The sequence below is a fragment of the Ptychodera flava genome, unplaced genomic scaffold (genome assembly GCF_041260155.1).
Source record: "Ptychodera flava strain L36383 unplaced genomic scaffold, AS_Pfla_20210202 Scaffold_39__1_contigs__length_1403739_pilon, whole genome shotgun sequence".
Classification (NCBI taxonomy): Eukaryota; Metazoa; Hemichordata; class Enteropneusta; family Ptychoderidae; genus Ptychodera; species Ptychodera flava.
Genome location: NW_027248361.1, coordinates 1,059,166 through 1,079,518, shown reverse-complemented (window position 1 = coordinate 1,079,518; position 20,353 = coordinate 1,059,166). Strand labels below are relative to the sequence as shown.

The 20,353-nt window shown below is 38.8% G+C and overlaps 2 protein-coding genes across 2 annotated transcripts; one reads left to right on the top strand and one right to left on the bottom strand.

Moving 5' to 3' along the window:
* Positions 1-17,342: 17,342 nt before the first annotated feature.
* On the bottom strand, positions 17,343-17,728 carry LOC139127942 (histone H2B, gonadal-like). The gene is given in 2 exon segments (XM_070693794.1): positions 17,343-17,710; positions 17,713-17,728. Coding segments are annotated over 2 exon segments (366 nt in total). The 3' UTR covers positions 17,343-17,360.
* A 180-nt stretch (positions 17,729-17,908) lies between these two features.
* LOC139127943 (late histone H2A.2.2-like) lies at positions 17,909-18,616 on the top strand. The gene has a single exon (XM_070693795.1). The coding sequence runs from the start codon at positions 18,084-18,086 to the stop codon at positions 18,471-18,473; it is 390 nt and encodes a 129-aa protein (XP_070549896.1). The 5' UTR covers positions 17,909-18,083; the 3' UTR covers positions 18,474-18,616.
* The last annotated feature ends 1,737 nt before the right edge of the window (positions 18,617-20,353 follow it).

Sequence of the window (20,353 nt, the reverse complement as noted above, 5' to 3'; positions counted from 1 at the left end):
ATTGCAAGTAATAATGACAGTCTAGCTATGCTAACGAGAAACACGGATATATAATGCACTTGCGAACGTAACAGGAAGCATATTTAGGGGCCCAAGCCGACCGGCTGGGACCCTATTGTTATTGCTCAAGTTCTACTACTTCCTCTTCTTTAGGGGCCCAAGCCGACCGGCTGGGACCCTATTGTTATTGCTCAAGTTCTACTACTTCCTCTTCTTCCTCTTTTTCTTCTTCTTCTTCTGCCGATTCTTTGTCGACCTAGATCTCTTAAAACGGCTGAATGAAAACTTCTCAAATTTGCAGAGCTAGTAGGTGTTACTTAGTACTCGTGCACCTGACCCTTGAAATTTTGATTGGTCACGTGACCTGGCGACCATATTGGATTTTCCAAAAACCTAAAGATGGCTTCTCCAGAAGACCTAGGGTCTAGTCGATTTGAATTTTTTTGTATAGCAAGCATGACCTAAGGTCTTCATAATTTGCACATAAAATCGCATGCGGTCACGTGACCTTGGCCGCCATATTGAATTTTCTAAAATACTCATTTAATCTTTAAAAATCTTCTTCTCCAGAACCAAAACACCGATTAAGCTCAAATTTTACTCATGTCATCCTTTGAACGATCTCTTTCAAGTTTGCAAAAATCATTTTGATCGGTCACGTGGTTTGGTCGCCATATTTGATTTTGTGAAATCACAATTTAATCTCTAAAAATCTTCTTCTCCAGAACAAATTCACCGATTCAACTAAAATTCCACATATATCATCTTAAGTGTGATCTCTTTCAAGTTTGCAAAAGGCGTTTGGATCGGTCACACGGTTTGGCCGCCATATTGGATTTTGCAAAAATCGTAATTTAACCTTTAAAAATCTTCTTCTCTAGAACCAAAACACTGATTAAGCTCAAATTTTACTCAAGTCATCCTTAGGGTGATCTCTTTCAAGTTTGCAAAAAACATTTCGATCGGTCACGTGGTTTGGCCGCCATATTGGATTTTGTGAAATCGTAATGCAATTTTTAAAAATCTTCTCCTCCAGAACAAATACACCAATTGAACTAAATTTTCACATTTTTTTTCCTTAGTGGTAGTCCTTTTAAGTTTCAGAAAAACATTTTGATCAGTCACGTAATTTGGCCGCCATATTGGATTTTATGTACATCGCAGTTTAATCCTTAGCAATCTTCTTCTCCAGAACCAATGTACAGATTGAACTAAAATTTTACACTCATTATCCCTAGTGGCAGTTCTTATACATTTTCGAAAGGCATTTGGATCGGTCATGTGCTTTGGCCGCTATATTGGATTTTGTGAAAAATTGCAATTTCATCTTTAAAACTATTCTTTCCAGAACCAACGCACCGATCCAACTGAAATTTTACTTCTGTCACCCTTAGTGTGAGCACTTTCAAGTTTGTGAAAGGCGTTGGGGTCGGTCAAGTGGTTTGTTTGCCATATTGGATATAGCGACAATCGCAATTTCATCATTAAAACTCTTCTTCTCAAAAACCAACACACAGATTCACCTGAAATTTTACTCATATCTTTCTTAGTGCGAGCACTTTCAAGTTTGCGAAAGGCATTTGGATCGGTTAAGTCGCCACAATGTGCATAAGGCTGCAGTGTAAAACCTCGTCAGTCAGAAGATCGATCAGTGATGTATGTTATATTGTACACTTGAAAGTCAAAGACGGCACAACAGACTGCAATGCCCGCTGTCAAATTCAGCTAGCAGTCACACGAACCCTAATATCGGCGCCTTGTTTAAGGCAACTTTGGCGACCAGCTGTTGTACGCCGGGTGACTTTGTCGAGTATACTGCCACGGAAGTACTTAGAGGAGTGTGCCACTAGCTTTAAGGGGTGGCCGACTGCTGTGATTGACTGAATAAGAGACAAGGTCCCGCTAGGGCACAATTACTGGGGTCTACGCACAGCTGATATGTGAGTGTCAAGGATCATAAATGAAGCTATTTGGGTAATTTTATATGTAGGTGTCTCAATACACGCTCACTTGTTCATCACTAATAAAAAGAAAGATACATGACATTGCAAGGTGTGGTGATTTGTTTATGTTTCTCTATCTGACATGCATGGAGTGGCCCTGGTGTGTTGTGTAACTGAGAGCATGTACCTGATTAAAAATGTAAACAAGACCACATCAAGCCCAGCTGTAAATGTCATAAAAATCGCCGATACACATCTATTAAAACAACACCTTGTTTAATGAAGTTCTGCAGCTTGATCTAACTTCACTGTAATTGCTGTGTGCCATTGCACGCCCGGTCTGTGACCGCCGAAATGTACTTTTATTTATCAGCGATTCGGGGACTCTAATATCGATACTAGACAATAGTAGAATGACTTGCCCTATGCATCGGTACGCCAGATCTGTGAAATCGTCGATATATTTACTGCATGTTTATCGGGAATTTGGGGACTCTAATATAAATAGCACACAATACTAGAATGACTTGCCCTGTGCCTCGGCACACAAGGTCTGTGAAATTGCCGATATTTACCAGATATTTATCAGCGATTTGGGGACTCCAATATTGATACTAGACGATACTAGATTCTGTCAAATCCCGGGTAAATATCCGATATATATATCGAAGAATACACCACCTTGCAGTTCTGGTCAAACTCGACTTCCAAGGACTGACTGTAAATTCGATACTGAATGATACTGGATTCTGTCAAATCGAGGGTAAATATCCGATATCGGAGATTTCACTACCTTACAGTTTTGGTCAAACCCGACTTTCAATGACTGACTCTAGCTTCGACACTAGACTATATACTTTCTGTTAAATCGCGGGTAAATATCCGGTATATATCGGAGATTTCACCACATTACAGGTTTTGCCAAACCCGACTTCAAAGGACTGACTCTAGCTTCTATAATAGACGATACTAGATTTTCTCAAATCGCGGGTAAATGTCCGATATATATCGAAGAATACACCACCTTACATGCAGTTCTGGTCGAACCCGACTTCCAAGGACTGACTCTAGCTTCGTTACTAGACGATACTAGATTTTCTCAAATCGCCAGTAAATGTTCGATATATATCGGAGATTTCACCACCTTACACTTCTTGTCAAACCCGACTTCCAAGGACTGACTCTAGCTTCGATACTTAACGATACCAGATTCTGTCATAACGCAGGTAAATATCCGATATGTATATCGGACATTTCACCACCTTACACTTCTTGTCAAACCCGACTTCCCAGGACTGACTCTAGCTTCGATACTAGACGATACCAGATTCTGTCAAATCGCGGGTAAATATCCGACATATATATCGGAGATTTCACCACCTTACAGGTTTTCACAAATCCGACTTCCAAGGACTGACTCTAACTTCGATACTAAGCGATACTAGATTCTGTCAAATCGCGGGTAAGGGACTTGTCAGTTTCTTCGGCCTGGGGGGGGGGCGGTGGATTATTTTTTGCCGACGTCAAAAAGTGGCTGACCCCCCCTATGCCAAATTTTGAAAACAGGGTGACCCCCCTATTCCAAAGTTCGAAAACAAGGTGACCCCCCCCCGGCGCGCGACATAGGTAAAGCAAAAGGTGGACAAAAAATTATATATATATATATATATATATATATATATATATATTATATTATATTTTACATTTTACATATATTTATATTTTAAATAGTCATTCTATGTTTTAATGAAATTGTTGACATGTCAGTTGTAAGATAGGAATTTCAAAGTGTCAATCTTAAAGTTTGAATACAGTACATTTTGAATGAGCTTTATTTTGAATGAGCTTTGAATGTATTTCACACTTTCTATGCTTAACCAGATGTCCTGAACTGTTGTACAGAAATGGATGTCAATCATTAATATCAAAGAGGAAAAAGCAGTGAATCAAAAACTTTGATGGGTGTAAAGACTTGCCAACCATCCAATTAAATCTCCTGAGGAGCCATAGAGAGCTTTTTTAGCCAAATCTGATGTGTACAGTGTCTGAGAGGACCTTTTCTTGTAACATTGAAACCATAAAAGCACAGCTAATAATGACAAAAACTGCCTTTTTAACTGTTATTTTGTTCATAAAAAAGCATCTTTCTACAGAAAACCTGTGACACAAAGGAAAATAATTGCATCAATGAGAAGGAAAGATATCTTGTCATTTTTCTATCTCTAAAATAAGTCACTGTATCAAATATATATTGTGAAATATTTGTGCATGTTGCTTTCTCATACTGAATTCTCATAGAGAGAACAGAAAAGTATCAGAAATTTGTCATCCTTTTCATATGAAATGCAGATTTCATAATGGTACACTTTCACTTAGCAAACATCAAGATATCTCTGATTTTATTAAAGTATGGCGCCCGAAGGGCGCGCCGAAAAATATGAAACATCCTGATATCTCTGATATATATGCCTTGTATATTAAAGTCATGCACCTGAACGGCATGCTGAAAAATGTCTGATAATATTAAAGTAATGAGCTTGAAGAGCACGCTGAAAAATATTGAACATACAGATATCTCTGATGTATGTATGCTTGATATGTTAAAGTTGGGTGTGCTGAAAAATATGACTGATTATTAAAGTTACGCGCCCGAAGGGTGCGCCGAAAAATACAACTGAATAATGAAATTTGTCGCTGACACTAGCATTTTAGGCAATGATGAGCCTGTGTCAAAATTCAAAAACACACTGACCCCCCCTATTGGGCATTTCAAAAACAAGGTGACCCCTCCCCATCACCAAAGTCAAAAACAGGGTGACCCCCCCATGAATCCAGCGCGCCACCCCCAGCCTGAAGAAACTGATCAGTCCTAAATATCATATATATATATATATATATATATATATATATATATATATATATATATATATATATATATATATATATATATATATATAATATATATATATATATATATATATATATATATATATATATATATATATATATATATATATATATATATATCGGACATTTCATCACCTTACCTTACAAACCCGACTGCGAAGGACCGACTGTAACTTCGATACCAGGCGATACTAGATTCTGTCAAATCGAGGGTGAATATCCGATATAGATTGGAGATTTCTCCATCTTATAGATCTAGTCGAGCCAATCTAACTTCGGTATTGTATAGTCTAATAGCCGTAAATATCGGATATCATATCAAAGTGCAATGTCGCGGTGTCCTCAGGATTCCGGGATATTATATAGCACTCACCCCGCCTATCGCGTTCACCACACTCAGGTGTCTCACATCGCCTTCAACCCACTAAAATATTCACAAATCACAGTCTACGATGCGGCTAGCAGGCGGCCGCAATTACCAACTACAAATAGTTTATTGATTGTTGTCAGTTGGGAAGGAAACTAGGTTTAAAATGGCTGCTGTTACTCACAGCCTGTCGGTAAAATTGCTATTCAAAGCTGGACGCTCTTGCCATAGTTCTAGGTCTAAATAGGTGTGACCATTTCAGTTGATAGTGTAGCTGTTCAGAAGAATTGTTTGCACAACTTATTACAGTGGGAACACTCAGTAAACATGTACTTCCTTAATTTGTGAAGTTTATTAGTGCAAAAGTAGCCCTGCGTTCAGGTGTGTTTGTTCCCGGCAACGGTCTGTGGTTAACTTGAGTCTCTGCGGCGAGATTCACAATGGCGATCTCCATGGGTAAATTTAAACGGCCAAAGCATACGGCTTTTTTAACAAGGTAGAGCGAGTAAGGCACTCCTGAACGGCGAAAATGTTGATGGTGTATAGCTGCCAATAAGCAAAATATCCTTACTGATGTTAGAAACTTGTGTGAATTGGCTTCCTTGAAGATGAATTCGCAAGATTTTTCAGCTATTTTGACGTTATATCGGGAACAGATTTTCAGAGAAGGCGCCCGCTCGTCCGCCGAGTACAGTCGACGTACTTCCGCATTCATATTGTGCAAATCCGCAAGTCTTGTCGCGATATTTGAGCATTTAACTTGATCGTCAGTGAAACAAAAAGATGTTTCTCCATATCAAAACATTATGTGTTTTATATTTTAGGGTTCTGTTTAAGTAATAGACATGAACATTTGGATTTATGATCCGTGATTTCCGCGATCCGTGGCATGATTCAACCTGGCCGTGGATACGCACTGACTTTTTTGGTGATGACCCCTGACCCAAGTGTCATCGATACGCTGTGCGCTGTCCGAGCATCGCTTGCTAAATTCATGGAGCTACCAAAGCTCCATGCTAAATTCAAGCGTAAAGCATATGTATCAAAAGTCTAACATGCACAAATTTGTCAAGTCTTTGAGTATTTTACTTTTGAACTGCTATGAAAATGGATATCTACGTATAATTCGTTTGAAAAACTGGTATGCTGAAACAGGTTTCGTGCCGTTATAGTGCGATATGTACAGTACAGCAGTGATAGCGATTGCAGGTTTTTTACAAAGGCTGCGTTCACAAAAAAAGGTGGGGGGGGGGCTGGAGGTATTCATTCAGGAAGGGGAAATCGAAAATTTTGGGGGTAGTAGAGGGGGACTTGAAAATTTTGCTCTACCTGCAGGGGGCACTTGAAAATTTATTGGTTCCCTTTTATGTTTACATTTTCCGATTCCAAGTTTTTTGTAGGTAATCTAATGAAGTGAATACCATTTTATGTCATTCAAATGTTGTTATGTTAGTAATAATTTAACAGAATCTAGAACCATTTTGTCACATTCCATGACTTATATCTCGAAAAAATCTAAACATGTGTGATTGTCGTAAAAAATCTAACTTGAGCCTAGTAACAGGGCAGAAGCTGCAACCGTTGATGATTTTTGCAATCTATCTAATATATCAACTACAGTTTCCTGCTGTTCTCCTACAGCATGCTCAAACACACAATGTTCAGTTTGTCGACAAAACCTGTATATATAAATATGTATTTAGGTGATAGTTTGATTAGAGTCCAGACTGACAGTCAGTTTCAGCACTGATACGTGGTACACATACACAGGCTGTGCTAGCAAGCTGAATACTGGACAGTTCAACATGCTGTAGAGAGTAGAACAAGAACGCAGTTGTATGATAAACTGAACAAAAATAGTGTCAAAATTATCAAAGTTAATACAACTTCTTCCTATGGGCAACTGTCACTATCAGATACCGCCCTGCTACTGTAGTATATACGTGAGCAGTGACAGAGATAGCTCTGACTCCGATATACATTGTAGTTGAAGAAGAGTTTGTGTCTCATGACAGTAAAATATTACCTAAACAAGATCAGGCCAGAAAGCAACACAAGGAAGAACACATGAAAATTTTTGCATTCTAGCATATGAGAATAATCAAATATTAAAGAAAAAAGAGGGGGTCACCGTGCTTGATTTTCTAAATTTTCACAGTTTTGTCAAAACATTATACAAAAGTAAAACTTTAAACAGTAAAGATGAAATGAAAAAATATATGACTAATTGTTTATTTTTTAACCAAATTTGCAATTATTACGCCAAACATTTCAGAGATTAATACATTTATTTGATGGAATATTTTAACCTTCCCGTATTGTAAATTTTGAGTAGTATCTAAATCATATATGTCTTGTACTTTTGAAACAAATTTTTGGTAGGTCACCGTGCTCAGTTTAAGACGCCATATTTGATTTCTTGAAAATCGCAATTTATCTCTACAAATCTTCTTCTCCTGAACCAAAACACTGATGGAAGTGAAATTCCACTTTTGTCATTCTTAGTGAGAGCTCTTTCAGGTTTGTGAAAGGCAATTAGATCGCTCACATGTTTTTGCCGCCATATTGTATTTTGCATGGAACAGATAAATGTGAGATGATGTTCAAAATTCTTCTTTACAAGAACTTGACTGTTTTCAAGCTAAAATTTTGCACATAATATAATCAGTGGAAGATTTGGAAACCAGGTTAATCGCTTGGGCCCCGCCAACGCTGCTTGCAGCTTTAATCCTCTTTTTCTTCTTCTTCTGCCGATTCTTTGTCGACCTAGATCTCTTAAACGGCTGAACGAAAACTTCTCAAATTTGCAGGGCTAGTAGGTGTCAATTAGTACTCGTGCACCTGACCCTTGAAATTTTGATTGGTCACGTGACCTGGCGGCCATATTGGATTTTCCAAAAAATTAAAAACGGCTTCTCCAGAAGACCTAGGGGTCTAGTTGATTTGAAATTTTTTTTTATAGCAAGCATGAACTAAGGTCTTTAGAATTTGCAAATAAAATCACATGCAGTCACGTGACCTTGGCCAGCCATATTGGATTTTCTAAAATACTCATGTAATCTTTAAAAATCTTCTTCTAAGAACCAACGCACTGATTGAATTGAAATTTCACCAGTAGTATCTTGAGTGCAATCTCTTTCACGTTTGCAAAAGGCATTTTGATCAGTCACGTGGTTTGGCCGCCATATTGAAATTTGTGAAAATCGCAATTTCATCTTTAAAAATCTCCTTCTCCTAAACCAATACACCGATAGAACTAAAATTTAATACATATCATCTTTAGTGTGATCTCTTTTGAGTTTGCGAAAGTCGTTTTGATCGGTCACATGGTTTGGCTGCCATATTGGATTTTGCGAAAATCGTAATTTCATCTTTAAAAATCTTCTTCTCCTGAGCCAATACACTGATAGAACTAAAATTTTACTATATCATCCTAAGTGTGATCTCTTTCACGTTTGCGAAAGGCGTTTGGATCGGTCACGTGGTTTGGCCGCCATATTGGATTTTGCGAAAATCGTAATTTCATCTTTAAAAATCTTCTTCTCTAGAACCAACACACCGAGTCGACTGAAATTTTACATGTATCATCTAATATCTCTTTCAAGTTTGTGAAAGGCATTTGGATAGGTCATATGCTTTTGCCGCCATATTTGATTTCGCAAAATTCGTAATTTAATCTTTAAAAATATTCTCCTCCAGAACCAATACACAGATTGAACTAAAATTTTACACTCATGATAGTTCTAGTGGTAGTTCTTTTTAATTTCCGAAAGGCGTTTGGGTCAGTCAGGAGGTTTGTTTGCTGTATTGGAAACAGCGAAAATTGCAATTTATTCATTAAAAATTTTCTTCTCAAAAACCAACACACAGATTTAATTGAAATGTTACTCATATCTTTCTTAGTGCGAGCACTTTCAAGTTTGCGAAAGGCATTTGGATCGGTTAAGTCGCCCCAATGTTCATAAGGCTGCAGTTTAAAACCTCGTCAGTCAGAAGATCGATCAGTGATGTATGTTATATTGTACACTTGAAAGTCAAAGACGGCACAACAGACTGCAATGCCCGCTGTCAAATTCAGCTAGCAGTCACACGAACCCTAATCTCGGCCCCTTGTGTATAGCAACTTCAGCGCCCAGGTTTTGTACGCCAGGATGACGTTGTCAAGTATACTGCCACGGAAGTACTTAGAGGAGTGTGCCACTAGCTTTAAGGGGTGGCCGACTGCTGTGATTGACTGAATAAGAGCGGGACAAGGTCCTGCCAGGGCACAATTACTGGGGTCTACGCACAGCTGTTATGTGATTGTCAAGGATCATAAATGAAGCTATTCGGGTAATTTATATGTAGGTGTCTGAATGCACGCTCACTTGTTCATCACGAATACAAAAGAAAGATACATGACAATGCATGGAGTGGCCCTGGTGTGTTGTGTAACTGAGAGCATGTAGCTGATTAAAAATGTAAACAAGACCACATCAAGTCCAGCTGTTAATGTCGTAAAAATCGCTGATACACATCGATTAAAACAACACCTTGTTTAATGAAGTTCTGCAGCTTGATCGAATTTCACTGTAATTGCTTTGTGCCATTTGCACGCCCAGTCAGTGAATTGCCGAAATTTACCCGATATTTATCAGCGATTTGGGGACTCTAATATCGATACTAGACGATACTAGAATGACTTGCCCTGTGCCTCGGTACGCCGGATCTGTGAAACCTCCGATATTTACCCCATATTTATCGGCGATTTGGGGACTCTAATATCGATAGTAAACAGTACTAGAATGACTTGCTCTGTGCCTCAGCACGCACGGTTTGTGAAGTCGCCGATATTTACCAGATATTTATTGGCGATTTGGGGACTCAAAATCGATACTAGACGATACTAGACTCTGTCAAATCCAGGTTAAATATCCGATATATATCGTGACCTTGCATTTCTGGTCAAACCCGACTTCCAAGGACTGACTCTAACTTCGATACTGAACGATACTAGATTCTGTCGAATCGCGGGTTTATATCCAATATCGGAGAAGTTGGACGCTCTTGCCATAGTTCTAGGTCTAAATAGGTGCGACCTGGCATCTTATGTTTGTTTGCACAACTTATTATAGTGGAAACACTCAGTAAACATCCACTTCCTTCGGCGTCTTTGCCTGCTTTGTTTTGTGCGCGACTTCCGCGCTGTCAGTAACTTTACCAGGGCAGACAATGGCTCGGAAATGCGCGATTGCGCAATCGCGCAGGCGAGAGAAAACTATGTCCACCATCGTAAATTATGCCGGTTCCATAATCCTTATATCAGCCATATTATCTACATGTTTTGTCATTTAATTGTCTACTCTTTGAACAAAATAATTTGTCGCTTTGTCGTACGTCGGCCGATGACTGACGGCAGACTTCTTTGGCATGCAACCAACATAGTGAGTTGATAGCGTTGGAATTTGACAAAAGCTTAAATGAGCATGCGCGAAAAAGTTTCAAGATCCCCCCGTTTTTATAGTCCGGTCATTGTACGCTTTCGGTAGTTTCGAGACATCCAAACAATGCAAATGCATTACAAATGCACGGTACGATGCGCCTAGAGTTGATTGAAGTCGGTGAAATGTTAAAAATTAAAATAATTTTTAAAATCGTAGTTTCTTTTGTGTCTCTCCTATATCCATACGAACCTATTTGGAATTAGGCAGCGCAGGCCAGGTTTCCTAGCAATGGAATGCGTTATCTGAGTCTGTGCAGTAGTGAGTTAGTTTCAGTCGGGGATTCGATATATATCGGACATTTCACCACCTTACATGTACATGTTTTCATAAAACCGACTTCATGGACTGACTGTAACTTCGATACTAAACGATACTAGATTTTGTCAAATCGCGGGTAAATATCCGATATATATCGGAAATTTCACCGCCTTACTGTTCTGGTAAAACCCGACTTAATTCCAGCATGCTATTTTTTACATCCATGATTCCAGGGACTGACTCTAACCTTGATACTAGGCGATACTGAATTCTGTCAAATTACGGGTAAATATCCGATATATATCGGATATTTCACCACCTTATAGATCTAGCCGAGCCAATCTAACTTCGATATTGTATAATCTAGTAGCCGTAAATATTGGATATCATATAAAAAGTGCAATGTCGCGGTGTCCCTCGGGATTCTGGGATAAACTCCTTTGTGTAACGCTCACCCCGCCCGCTATCGCGTTCACCACACTCAGGTGTCTCACATCGCCTTCTCCCCACTTAAAGCATGCACAAATCACAGTTTACGATGCAGCTAAAAGGCAGCTACAACTACCAACTACAAATTGATTGTTTGTTGTCAGTTGGGAAGGAAACTAGGTTTAAAATGGCTGCTCGCTCACAGCCTGTCGGTAAAATGGCTAATCAAAGCTGGACGCTCTTATAATAGTTGTAGGTCAAAATAGGTGTGACCATTTCAGTCGTTAGTGTAGCTGTTCAGAACGTTTCTTTGCACAACTTTTACAGTGGGAACACTCAGTAAACATGCACTTCGTGAGGTTTATTAGTGTAAAAGTAGCCCTGCGTTCAGGTTTGTGTTCCCGGCGTTATCACGGCCTCCACCACAGCCCTGCAACGGTCTGTAGAGATAACTTGGGTCTCTTCGGCGAGATTCACAATGGCGATCTACATGGGTAAATTTAGATAACTTGTCGAGTACGTTATGTTTCAGAATGCGAGCGGTTTTGGACGTTAAAAGAAGTTAATCGCAACTTTCCTGCGGTAGGTTAGGAGGTAAAAGCAGATAGGGAAAGGATATTGCCTCTTTTTTTACATCCATGCCCCAATAGAGAAGAATTTCGGCCAAAACGACCGTATTTCGTTGCGGTCTGAATCTGGACCGGACCGCAGAGACACCAGTTACTTCCATACGATCAACCTCCCTATCAGTGCAACGGGTGTCGATCATTCCGATGTGATCGTGGCCCATCAAACGGGTTTAAATTACTGAACCTTTTCAGAGGGGCTGTTCAAGTTACGGTTAAGTTTGGAAATCCGTGTTTGGCTGTAGGTGACTGTGTGATTATGGATAATTGCGGTTTCCACCACGCGCGATATATTGAACAAAATCTCCAACTACTATTGCGGAAAGTCTACCGTGAATTTGGAAAGTTAGGTAACGGCAAAAGCATACGACTTATTTTACAAAGTAGAGCGAGTAAGGCACTCCTGAACGGCGAAAATGTTGGTGGTGTATTGCTGGCAACAAGACAATATCTTTACTGACGTTAGGAACTTGTGTTAATTGGCTTCCGTAGAGATGAATTTGCGAGATTTTTCAGTGTATTGTGACGTGATATCGGAAACAGATTCGATTCAGAGGAGGTGCTCGCTCGTCTGCCGAGTCAACGTACTTCCGCATTCATATCGTGCAAATGCGCAATTCTTGTCGCGATATTTGAGCATTAAACTTGATCGTCAGTGAAACAAACAGATGGTTCTCAATATCAAAACATTATGTATTTTATATTTTAGGGTTCTGTTTAAGTAATAGACATGAACATTTGGATTTATGATCCATGATTTCCGTGATCCGTGACATGATTCAAGCTGCCGTGAATACGCACTGATTTTTTTTGTGATGACCCCTGACCCAAGTGTCATCGATCGTTGCGTTGTGCGCGCGTGTCGAGCATCGCTTGCTAAAATTCATGGAGCTACCAAAGCTCCATGCTAAATTCAATTGTAAAGCAAATGTATCGAAAGTCTAACATGCACAAATATCTCAAGTCTATGAGTATTTTACTTTTGGACTGGTATGAAAATGGATATCTAATTCGTTGAAAAACTGGTGTGCTGAAGCAGGTTTCGTGCTGTTAAAGCGCGACATGTATGTACAGTACAGCACTGATAGCGATTGCAGGTTTATTACCAAGGCTGCGTTCACAAAAAAACGGTTGGGGGGGGGGGGGGGGGGGCTGGAGAAATTCAGGAACGGTGATTCGAAAATTTTGAGGGTAGTAGAGAGGGAACTTGAAATATTGCCCCACCTGTAGGGGGCACTTGAAAATGTTTTGGTTTCCTTTTATGTTTTACATTTTCCGATTCCAAGTTTTTGTAGGTAATTAAATGAACAATAAATACCATTTTATGTCATTCAAATGTTGTAATGTTAGTAATAATTTAACAGAATCTACTTCCATTTTGTCACATTCCATGACTTTTATCTCGACAAAAATCTAAACATGTGTGATTTGTCGTAAAAAAATCAGACTTGAGCCTAGTGACAGGGCACAAGCTTCAACCGTTGATGATTTTTGCAATATTTCGATCCAATATATCAACTACAGTTTCTTGCTGTCTCCCTACAGCATGCTCAAACACACAATGTTCAGTTTCTCGACAAAGCCAGTATATATAAATATGTATTAGGTGATAGTTTAATTAGAGTCCAGACTGACAGTCAGTTGTCAGCATTGATGCATGGTACACATACACTGGCTGTGCTAGCAAGCTGAATACTGGACAGTTCAACATGCTGTAGAGAGTAGAACACGAACGCAGTTGTATAAACTGAACATAAATATTGTCAAAATTATCAAAGATAATACCGCTACTGCCTATGGGCAACTGTCACTATCAGATACTGCCCTGTTACTGGTACAGTAGTGTCACTGTTACTGCATACGTGAGCAGTGACAGAGAGAGCTCTGACTCTGATGTACATGGTAGTTGAAGAATAGTGTGTGTCAAATGACGCTCATGACAGTGAAACATTATACCTAAACAAGATCAGGCCAGAAAGCAATACAAGGAAGAACACATGGAAAATTTTTGAATTCTGGCATATGAGAATAATAAAATATTGCAAACAAAAGATGGGGTCACCATGCTTGATTTTCTAAATTTTCACATTCTTGTCATAAAATTATACAAAAGTAAAACTTTGAACACTAAAGATGAAATGAAAAAATATATGACTAAATGGAATTACAACCAAATTTGCAATTATTACACTCAAAATTTCAGAGATGAATACATTAATTTGATGGAATATTTCAGCCTTCCAGTATCGTCAATTTTGAGTAGCATCTAACTATGTCTTGTACTTTTGAAAGACTTTTTGGTAGCTCACCGTGCTCAGTTTCAGACTCCACATTTGATTTTGCGAAAATCGCAATTTATCTCTAAAATCTTATTCTCCAGAACCACAACACTGATGGCAATGAAATTCCACTTTTGTCATTCTTAGTGAGAGCTCTTTCAAGTTTGTGAAAGGCAATTTGATCGGTCACATGGTTTTGCCGCCATATTGTATTTTGCATAAAACATACGATTACGATTGAAACAGACAGTAAATATGAGATGATGTTCAAAATTCTTCTTTACAAGGACTTGACTGTTTTCAAGCTGAAATTTTGCACATAATAAAATCACTGCACGAACTGGAAACCATGTTAATCGCTTGGGCCCCGCCAACGCTGCTTGCAGCTTTAATTTAATATTTAAATCTTAATCTAAGTAGTTGAAGATTCCCGCCTTGTACGACAAAAAGTCAACCTTGAATGTCATTGGTCCATTAATGCATACATTAGCATTATTATCCAATTGTAGTCAAGCAGTAGGCTATGTCAGGTTAAATATTTGGTACTTGACATTGCCTCGGGTGCCAAAGTCAAATGACCTTCTGTTATGTCGATTCTTCGACTTCTATAAACAACCGGCAAAGTCATCGTTATAACGAAATGAAAGGACGTGTCACAGCATAATTTTAATAGGCAAATGGGGTAGGGTAAACCGATAGAGGTAGAAACGAGAGTTGCAATATCATTCGGGGAGGGGTACTTTTGATATTTTCATATGGAGGCGTGCCGTCAAAAGTGAGAACATCTACTCATGTTCATGGTATCAAAAAATACGACCCATTGTTTAATAGGGATTTGCTTGACATTTTTGGGGATTTTCATCTTTATTTTGTTGCGTGTCAAGGTTTTCCTGAAGCATGGGACATTTGCTTCGTTATCGACCAATGCTTAGGGTCTGTTTGTTTGTTTGTTTGTTTGTTTTTCGGATGAAAAATCAACCCTTGTAAAGTGACCCATACGGACGACAAATACCCGTCCGTACACCTTTTCTACAGGAGCACCCCGTAGAATAGATATATCATCTCACATCGAATTCAATTTAGACTACGCATGAATCAGCCTGTTGTAGGTGTTTCAGGAATTTAGCCGAGGATAGTCTAGAGTTAGAATTAGCCTACCACAATTTAGAAAGCGGGGATTTGGTTGACCAGTGTCAATCCAGGAAACTATGAGGATAATGTTAAATAAAAAATACTAATATCACGAATTTTCGATATTCAGTCAAGGAATCTCCGAGATATATCGGACAAATGTCGGAGACCTCACAGACTCGACGCGACGAAGAGATGAAGAGTAATATCGTCTGGTATAGATATTTATGGAATAAACCTACGCGAAGTTAAATCTCGATAAGAGACGATAAATATCCCGTATCTAATCAAACAAATGTGCGAAATCATGCCCTTTTTTGTATTTATGTTATTTTATTGCAGTCATTTCAAATAATGAAGTTTTAAAATCTTTAGAAAAGTAAATGTACAATTCTAGTAACGAAATCATGGCTTCATTTCAATGAAAAGTTGTCATTTATGTTGATCTCTCTCTCTCTCTCTCTCTCTCTCTCTCTCTCTCTCTCTCTCTCTTGTCAGTTAGTTCGTTTGCTGTTGTCGTTGCCATTGCTGTGATTTTATTTTGGTTTCATTGATTTTATTTGCTTTTATTTATTGGTTAAATTTTTTAGTTTTATTGTGTCTTTTTGTTTTTGTTAATCCACATGAATTGTATGGTCGTTTCCCCCCGCCAACCACCACCACATGAGTATCTCATATAGGGACGTAGCCGCAGTGAGGATTTTACCAGTACTATTGTCGAAAACAAGTACCTTCAATGTGTCTTAAATAGATTAGGGGTCTTTCACTCATAAAAAGACAGATGACTGTCAAACAAAATATTTGGTGGCAAAGTTTAAACTTACTTAATACAAAAAAATAAAAAGAATTAGGTAGAATTCTGCAAAGGCCTGTATTCTCTGTTAAACATTCATTACCTTTGACAAGTGTAATCTCTATAATGAGACAACTACAGCGCTAACACAAAACACGGTCACTCTAGTTCACTCAGATACCATGCACGAAATAACAAGAAATCTTTGTCTGGTAAACGCGCACCTCATTATAAATCTTTCGCAGGAACCGTTTTGTTTCTGCAGCGCGGCGATCATGCATGGAGAAAGTCGCTAGGAATGCTGTTTGAAGAATGAAGCATATGGTCTAGATGTAGATGGTGTACTTGCTACGTACAACCTAGACTTGGTTCAAGTCGGTGAATTTTAAAAAAATAAAATCATTTATAATAGTTTCTCTTGTGTCTCTCCTATTTCGTACAAACCTATCCGGAATTTGGCAGCTCACGCCAGGTTTTCCCAGCGATTGAATGCGTCACGTTTGAGTCTGCGCAGTAGTGAGTTAGTTTCTGCCGGATTCCGGGTGAAACTCCGCTGTAAAGCGTTCACTCCACTCATCGCGTCCACCACAGTCCCTCCACCAAAGGAGGGACTGTGCGTCCACTCACGCGCGTGTGTTTCACATGAAAGCAGAATACAAATCATTGCGTTCACTCCACTCAAAACATTCACAAATCACAGACTTGAACCAAGTCTACGTACAACCCCCTCCACGGCATTACTGTTATCTATAATTCACTAGAACATACAGCAATCTATTTTACTGGTATATTTCTATAAAGCAGACTGACTGACTATATGAACAATTCAAAACCTGCATGTCGTCATAGCGACATTGCAATTATAATCCTACAGCAAACATTTTTGCCTTATCCTTGCAAAATGCACAGTCCCGTAAGTTAAATAATTTTTCTTGATTGCATTTAGCCTTTCTTGCTCTAATATTTGTTCTTAATCATGATTTTGCTTAAAGTCTACTTGATCAACATGTACACGTGGAAACATGCAATGTAAAAGACCGACAAATGCGTATAATGCTATAGAAGTATTAACGGTAGTTCTCTTTTTTGAGGATGTGGTGGCCCTGAAAAGGGCCGTTTGGTATGTGTATGCAAGACATACGATTTACTTGGAGCTGGTGTATTTGGTGACGGCTTTGGTGCCCTCACTGACGGCGTGCTTGGCAAGCTCACCGGGCAGCAAGAGACGGACAGCGGTCTGGATCTCTCTGCTGGTGATGGTGGAACGCTTGTTGTAGTGGGCCAGGCGGGAAGCTTCAGCGGCGATACGCTCGAAGATGTCGTTGACAAAGCTGTTCATGATTGACATGGCTTTGGAGGAGACACCAGTGTCGGGGTGGACCTGTTTCAACACCTTGTAGATGTAGATACCATAGCTTTCCTTCCTTCGCCTCTTTCTCTTCTTGTCTCCGCTACGTGCGGCTTTGGCCTTGCCGGCTTTCTTGGCAGCTTTACACTTGTCTTTGGAGCCATAGTGAACGACGTGAATGAGAAGTTCAAAATGCCCGCTAATGTTGGTGACGCTTATTTATGCTTCAAGGTATGTAAATGAAGGATTCTTATATTTAAGCGGGTCTTATCGTGAACGGAATAGAAAACATCCGAGTTACTTAAGTACATCATACAACTCTTTGTGTCTGTACATTCCTTTGTTCACCTGTATGGCCTTGGTTCGTTTGAGCGTATACCATTGGCCAGTACAGCAAAAATCAAGATTTCATTGGCTACGATAGTCAACCACCAGGATCGTATGGGTCGATATATAACAGCCTGATGGCGCGTCTAACAATATCAGTTTGAATCTGACACTACAGTATAAACAAACAAAATGTCTGGACGTGGTAAAGGAGGCAAAGCAAAGGGCAAGGCCAAGAGCCGATCCAGCCGTGCTGGTCTGCAGTTCCCCGTTGGTCGTGTGCACCGTTTCTTGCGCAAGGGCAACTACGCCCAGCGTGTCGGTGCTGGTGCTCCAGTCTACTTGGCTGCAGTGCTCGAGTACTTGGCCGCTGAAATCCTGGAGTTGGCAGGCAACGCTGCCCGTGACAACAAGAAGACCAGAATCATCCCCCGTCACTTGCAGTTGGCTGTGCGTAATGACGAAGAATTGAACAAACTTCTCGGTGGTGTCACCATCGCCCAGGGTGGTGTATTGCCAAACATCCAGGCAGTACTCTTGCCAAGAAGAGCCAAGCCAAATCCAAGTAAATCGTGTGCCTAGCATACACATACCAAACGGCCCTTTTCAGGGCCAACACATCCTCAAAAAAGAGAACTACCGTTATCATCAGTGATAACACATCACATCGCTCGTGTAACAAGTGTCTAGTACCGATAAAAGAAACTTAAACATGTACAGTATAAATACAAAAAAAATGATAAAAATTTGATTAAATCAGAAATATGTCAATTAAATAATAAAATTTTAGCATGTTTATATTTGGTAACCCTTTTCGAATTTCACATTACTTAACTTGAATACTGAGTGTTCAATACCGATAAACGAAATCATACACAGTTACGACTTACATGACAATGATAAAATACATGTAGTGTATGGTATATCAACCATTTAACTTATAAATTGCAGTGTCATATTATTGCCTTTTTCAACTATTTCTGCTAACCACAGCATAGAAAGCGCTATCTAATTGTTGTTTAAAATCATTGTAAAAACCGAAAATAAATATCCAAAGCACGATCGGACCTAATTTGGGATAATTGGATGGCGATGTAATGTCGGTGTAAGGCCAAAAAAAAAAGAAGAAATGTTTCTGGTCAGGTCTTTTAGTCCGTGGGCTAGAGGGGGTCTACGTGCACCCCCCCCCCAGGATAACAAACCTGTATTTTTCAGAACCCTTGGGATCCCTAGAATACGAAATGGAATTTTAACAGGAAAAATATAGGGACGCAATAGCTGTTATGGTCATGTTTTGAAGGGTACCGCAAAATCACGATTTTCCAAGCCAAATGCATTTTCGTCAAATCTGTCTTCTTGTAAGTCATGTGCTGAGCTCATTTTTTAATATAACCTCACTTGTTTGGTATCATTAGAAAGGGAATTTATTCCTCTTTAAGATGACATATTGCATTATGCAATATCTTCTACAGTTTTTGTCAAATATAACCAAAACTTACCCCTTACCCCAAAATTTAACATTGCAAATTACAGTAAAACTCAAATTCTACCAATTTTTTAGCTGGGCATAATAAAATATGCATTGCTTTGTCTGAAATCTGTTTTATTTGATACAGGGACATGTCAGAAATATGAAATAGACTTTTAACAGAAAAAATATTGGGAATCTACAGCTGTAACAGTCATATTTTGAAGGGTACCGCAAAGTAACAGTGTTGCAGATTTGCATGCATTTTTGTTTAATTTGTCTTCCTATAAGTTATCTGCTGAGCTAGTTTTTGAATATAACCTGGCTTGTTAGGTATCATTAGAAAGATAATTTACTAATCTTTAGAATGACATATTGTAACATGCAATATCGTGTGTAGTTTTCATGATATATAACCAAAACTTACCCCATACCCCAAAGTTTACATTGAAAATTTCAGTCATAGCTAAAACCAAATTCTACCATTTTTTTAGCTTGACACAAAAATCTGGCCGTTTTTGCTATTAAATTTGTTTTATTGGTACAGAGTATATCAGAAACATGAAATAGACTTTTAACAGAAAAAATATTGGGAATCTACAGCTGTAACAGTCATATTTTGAAGGGTACCGCAAAAGTAACAGTGTTGCAGATTTGCATGCATTTTTGTTTAATTTGTCTTCCTATAAGTTATCTGCTGAGCTAGTTTTTGAATATAACCTGGCTTGTTAGGTATCATTAGAAAGATAATTTACTAATCTTTAGAATGACATATTGTAACATGCAATATCGTGTGTAGTTTTCATGATATATAACCAAAACTTACCCCATACCCCAAAGTTTACATTGAAAATTTCAGTCATAGCTAAAACCAAATTCTACCATTTTTTTAGCTTGACACAAAAAATATGGCCGTTTTTGCTATTAAATCTGGTTTATTTGGTACTGAGATATATCAGAAACATGAAATAGACTTTTAACAGAAAAAATATGG